General features: G+C 46.3%; 1 protein-coding gene across 1 annotated transcript in view; it reads left to right on the top strand.

Annotated features, from left to right (window-relative positions):
• The first annotated feature begins 1520 nt into the window (after positions 1-1520).
• The window catches only part of MPRIP (myosin phosphatase Rho interacting protein), a 268574-nt gene continuing 264094 nt past the window's right edge, over positions 1521-6000 (top strand). Inside the window, exon 1 of the mRNA XM_006903159.1 lies at positions 1521-1643. Within this exon, the coding sequence (XP_006903221.1) occupies positions 1521-1643 (123 nt within the window). The remainder of the gene's footprint in view (positions 1644-6000) is intronic.

Here is a 6000-nt window from a genome sequence, read left to right as displayed (position 1 = left end):
GCATAGCACATAATTGCAAAGACTATAGACCAGATCAGGCACACCTTAGTCTTCAGCCTGACGTCGTTGCACTTTAGTACTCTTGAGAGGTCCCTCACAGCTGACTTTCTCAATGCAATTCATCTTTTGATTTCCTGCCTGCTGTTACCAATAGTGTTGACTGTGGAGCCAAGTAAATGAAAACTGTTAACTATCTCAATCTCTTCACCATCTATACTGATGCTGCCAATTGGTCCAGTGGTGAGAATCATTGTTTTCTTGATGTTGAGCTTCAATCCATATAGGAGGCTGCAATCCTTGACCTTCTGTAGCAAGCGCTTCAGGTCCTTCTCAGTTTCACCCAGCAGGGTTGTGTCATCTGCATAATGCAGGTTATTGATGATTCTTCCACCAATCCTGATGCCACATTCCTCCTCATACAGCCCAGAGTCTCGGATGAATTGCTCCTTGAAGGCAAGGATTTTGATGCTCTGTCTTACCACTTTGGGCATGTTTCCAGGAGAGACCATTCCTTAGAGAAGGACATTATGCTTGGAATGATGGATGGACAGCACAAAAGAAGAAGACCCTGAATGTAATGAATTGAAATAGCAACTGGGGTAATGACGGTAGGTGTGTCAGATACAGTGAGGTTGGCTCAGGATACAATAGGATTCAGAGTTGTTATGCACAGGGTCAATATGAGCCATAGTTAACTCAATGGCACATAGCAGCAACAACAAAGAGATATACACATATCTGGTAGAGGAAGACCATAGTGCCTAGGTAGTACAAATGTGTTGATGTTTTATCCAGGAGCACCTTGGGCTACCCTAGCTGTGGCACTTGGCTGACAAAAGAGGCTGCTTTCACATGCTTTTTCTCTACAAAACTAAAGCAGGTCTTCCTTTGGGTCAGAAGGCAAAGAGAAACAAAGGCAAGGTAACTACCCCATTCGTTTCTGGATAAGTGACCTCAGATCAAGAACTTGCTATTGCCTCCCACATGAAAAACTCTACCACAGCAAAGTAACATAGGAAGCAGGCTATCTCACAGCCTACACAAGCCCAACACAAGATGTCACCCCCCAAAAAGTGACACTGTATCAATAGATTTCCTTAAGCCAGAAAGTCTAATGAAACTTTCTGACACACAATTTAAAAGAACAATGACTGAATATTTTGAATGGGTGAAAGACAAACTTGAAGAATTACAGGACACTGCAAGCAAAACCCAGGAAGAGCTTTTAAAAAAAATCCGCAGCAAAAATGCGGCCATGGGGCAGGGCAGGTGGACCTGTGGCCACGGGGTGCACCCGGTGGCTGGGGATGGGCCGGCAGGACTGGCCGCGCTCACCGAAGTGCCCCACCCAAGGTGGCTTCTGGGTGGCTGCAGGGCTGCACCTTCCTGAGGCCCTTTCCACAGGCGGCCCGCAGCAACCTGCCTGCCAGGCCGCTTCGACTGGCGCTGGCCGAGAGTCCAGCATGGCCCCGCGGCCTGGCGTGTGACGGCCAGCGCCTGGGCGAATCCTCCCGCCGACCATGTCGACTGCCAAGGAGAACCCGTGTCGGAAATTCCAGGCCAACATCTTCAACAAGAGCAAGTGTCAAAACTGCTTCAAGCCGCGCGAGTCGCATCTGCTCAACGACGAGGACCTGAGCCAGGTGAGGCTCGCGGACAGGGCAGAGGTCCCAGGGACCGGGTGTCAAGGAAGGGCAGTGCTGTGGCCCGAAGCCGGGGACCTGGCGTCGCGGACGGAGGGCAGGGGTCAGGGGGCTTGTAGGGCGGGGTGTTCAGTTTCGAGAAGGCCGAGGACGGGGCCTCCGCGGCCAGCGTTGTGGGGACATTGCCCAGTCCCAGAGGGCCCCCAGACTCCGCTCCCAGGGCCTGCGTGGGTAGCCCGGGGCCTCGTGAAGGGCGGGAGCGGGCCTGCTGTTAGCAACCCGGGGTAATTGGCAAGCTGTGCGTGAACGTGGGACCTGGATGGCCGTGGGACGTAGATAGAGACAAAAGGAAAAGTCAAGTACGCCGAAAAAGAACATTGTTTCCTCTTCTCTGTGATTCATGCATTTTGGGTGACTCTAAAATGCCTGGGTTTTCTTAGGAGAGACTAAATGCTTAGGGGCAGCCTGCTGCTTTGAAGGACTCTCAGAGTCTTGTCTTACAGCCTCGTTCGACTTACCCACCCAGAGAGATTGGGGGACCAGTTGGTGATGGTCCTGCCAGAGCTAGCATGCCCAGATTCTAAATCGTCATCACTGTCAAACGCCTGAGTGGTGAAGACTTCTACTGTATAAGAAGGAAGGTCTTGCTATTGAACTTTAACTGGAGGGCCTTTTGTTGATAGGAGAGGTGGAGATTCCTCTCCCCGCCCACCTTCCCCACCCTGCATTCACTAGTGAAGGAATGGAGACCTGTGTGGGTCCTTTCTCTGGCAGGCTTCTATCAAATGAGGGCTTTGAACTAGTTCATTGACTCCCAAACCTGCATCATCCTTGGCCTTTAAAAACAACTGTACCTCCACAGCCCTGGAGACTTACTTGATTCAGGAGATGGGAAATAAGCCAGATTTTAAAGCTCACCAAAAGAGATTCCTCCAGCCTGCTGGTTTTGTGGGCACACAGCACTGGCTGCTTGTGAGCTCCAGGGTTTAGTGAACACTTGGAGGGCATAGCACATGCAGGGCTGGGTTCTTATGTTCTGGGCTAGGCCATGTTTGTATTTCTTTGGAATGTGTTGGTGGATCGTTCTCTCCATCTTCCTGTCATGATTTACTCAGAATGCCCTCTCACCCTGAACTATCTCAGTAGGCAGGAAACTAACTCCTCTCCTATGCCAGGCTAGTGAGACTTAGTTGTAGCCATCATGTAGAAGAACCCTTAGAGAAGGCAGAGCACCTGGCTTGACTGCTTCATGCTGCTTACAGGCACACAGGGTGGATTTGTCCACACTCTGTAGGAATAGGGTGGCCTGCTCTAAGGGGTTCAGCTCTTTCCACCTGAATGAAACCGAAAAGCCTAACTAAACACTGAGCTGTGAAATCATGGGCTGTGTCGCTGTCAAGGTTTTTGAGAAATTTCCACTTGGGAAAGGTAGATTTCAGATTCTTAGTAAGATGCTCTAGAGTTTCAGGGGTGCATTTTGAGAGAGAACTGACTATCTCTTTCACTGGGAAACTGCTTATGTTGCTCTTGAACAAATCACTTTGCCTCTGTATATTTTATTTCCTTATCTGTAAATTTGGAATTGTATTCCTTGATTGGCCTTCCTTGTAAGCTGTTGTGAAAGCACGAGATGATATTAGGCTTTTTTACCTTACAGTATAAAAATAAACAAGAAACTACCTAAAGAATAGTCAACTTTGATTTAGGAAGTTTCTGGGCTAAGCACAGGATGTTCTTGGAGAGCTTCTAAGTTTCCCGGTTATTCCAAACAACTGCCAAATTTGGTAAATTAGATATTTAAACCTCATAGCGGCCATTTTCTGATTCTTAAGAATATTAGAGTGGAACCTTCATATCGGAGTTGAATCTGGGTTATTTTGTGTTGGGTTTTTTTTTTTAATCTGTTGATTATTAATTATAGTGAGGGGAAGAGTGAATTTAAAATGCTTTACTTTTTCATTGTGTACAAAAACGAATTGTGGGTTTGGGAATAAGCTTGAGACCTCCAGGGCACAACAGGAATGGCATTTTCTGAAATAATGAGGGAGGTTGTTTGTGGTTGGAGAGATTAGCCAGGCTTTTGCATCTTTCAATCTTTCAGGAAGAAACTGCTCTTGGAAAAAAGAGGAGGGGAGGGACCTCAGCCCTATTGCCAACAGGCTTACTTAGCTGCTCCTCTCTGCCATGGGCCCTCCCCCAGTCCCTCTCTTACAGGCTCTGGCTCATTTGGAAAACCTCAGCCAATTCGTTCCCATCAGTCTCCCTCAAGCCCCATTTCCTCCTGCCCCTCACTGCCCTGTACTTATTTTAGAATGCTCAAACTGGAAGCTGTCTGAAGTCATTTAGGCCACCTCTCCTTAGTGAGCGAGGACACTGAGGCTGGGGAGCAGTGAGTACCAGCAGTGACTGGTTTTGGTTTCTGGGATGTCACCCTCCTAGGCACAGACATTTTACAAATCACCCAACCATCTCTTGATGAGGACTGTATTTCCTCAGCCATGGCCTTTGCTTCTGTGTGCTCTCCTTAGTGTTATTCAGGGAAGCCCTCTTCATCACATCTGGATGGGAACAGAGAGCAACTAACTTAACCTCATCTTTTGCCAGATGAGAAGATGGAATACCTGAGAAAGGAAGCCATTTCTGCAGGGTGCAGACAGCCAGGGCCCTTTGTCCATCATTCTTTCCCCTTCTTGGGGCCTATCAGGGGTGTCCAACGAGTGCATCAGTGGCAGTGTTGGCAGGGATGGCAAGGACAGTTGTGTTGCATAAGTGTGCCACAGGACAGGTTTGGAAGCTTCATAAGGACTAGAGATGCTATTTAAGAATTGAGCAGTTCCTTGCCCGTTTCTCCACCCCTGGAATTTGGAGTGGGCCAGGATCCACCACAATGTCTGTCCTTTATTGCTTATCACTCACCCTCCATTTCTCACAGTATGTCTTTCCAACTTTTCTTTATATTACCCTGTATACAAATATGCAGTTAGATATTTTACATTTTATTTATGTTGTATGTATTTGCTTTGTAGCATCTCCCTTCTTGTTTAACAATAAAAAGTGCTTTTCTGGACATTACTTGTAAATATACAAAGATCCTTTTGTGAATTATACCATTAGAGTTGGACCATCATCTAACTGTTCTCTTATTGATGGGTATCTGGGCATCTTAGTTTTTTTTCTAATTAACAAGGAGGAGCCTCAGTGAACATTTCAAGGCATTTGACTTTGTGAATCACAACAAACTGTTGCTAACTCTGAGGAGAATGTGAATCTCAGAATACTTGGTTGTGTTTATGCAAAACTTATACTTGGACCAGAAGGCAGTCGTCAGAATGGAGCAAGGAAACACTGCATGGTTTAAAATTGGGAAGGTTGTATGCCAGGGATATATCCTATCACCATAGTTTTTCAATCTATATGGGGAACATATCATAGGAAGGCTGGGCTTTCTGAGGAGGAATGTGGGATCAGGATTGGAGAAAGACTCAACAACTTGGCGTTATGCAGATGACACAACCTTGCTTGCCGAAACTGAGGAAGACCTGAAGCACTTGCTGCAGAAGGTCAAGGACTGCAGCCTTTAATATGGATTGAAGCTCAACATCAAGAAAACAAAAATTCTCACCACTGCACAATTGGCAGCATCTTGATAGATGGTGAAGAGATTGAGATTGTTAACTGCTTTAGTTTGCTTGGTTCCACAATCAACACTCTTGGTACCAGCAGCCAGGAAATTTAAAGGCAAATTGCATTGGGAAAGTCTGCTGTCAGGGACCTCTCCAGAGTACTGAAGAGCAATGATATCTGTCTGGAGACTAAGATGCACCTGATCCAGGCCATGGTCTTCACAGTTTTGTGCTATGCATCAGAATCCTGGTCAGTGACTAAGAATGATAGAAGAAATGATGCCTTGAGATGTGGTGCTGAAGAAGAGTATTGAATATACTATGGACTGCTTCCAGGGCATAGGATTTTTTTTTGTGTATAGACAACTTCCAGGATTTTGGAGTGCTGGGCTTCTTAAAATTTTCCTGTTTGTTCCCCTACTCTGCAGTCATTGGTGAATGTTTGATGCTTTGGTTTCCCCCCAATTTTTAACGTTTTAAGGCAGGATAGCATTTCCTCCTCCAGGCCCATTACCTGAGAGCTTGAATGTGTGGCTGAGTTCTTGACATAGCTTTGTATAAGTCTGAGCTTGCATCCTAGATGCTTTTACCTCTATGTTTTAGCCTTTTACTTGAGAGTTTTTCCACCTGCCATACTATAGTGAAAGATCTATATTCTATCTTTGGCATAAATGTGCAGGAGTGACTTCAGTCTCAGTTTTCCACCTGTGGAGTAGGTGTCCATATTTTGCTAT

This window comes from Elephantulus edwardii, unplaced genomic scaffold, assembly GCF_000299155.1.
Source record: "Elephantulus edwardii isolate Elephantulus edwardi_28Jun2011 unplaced genomic scaffold, EleEdw1.0 scaffold00526, whole genome shotgun sequence".
Classification (NCBI taxonomy): Eukaryota; Metazoa; Chordata; class Mammalia; order Macroscelidea; family Macroscelididae; genus Elephantulus; species Elephantulus edwardii.
Note: the sequence above shows the minus strand (reverse complement) of the source record. Positions and strands in the feature narration are given on the sequence as shown.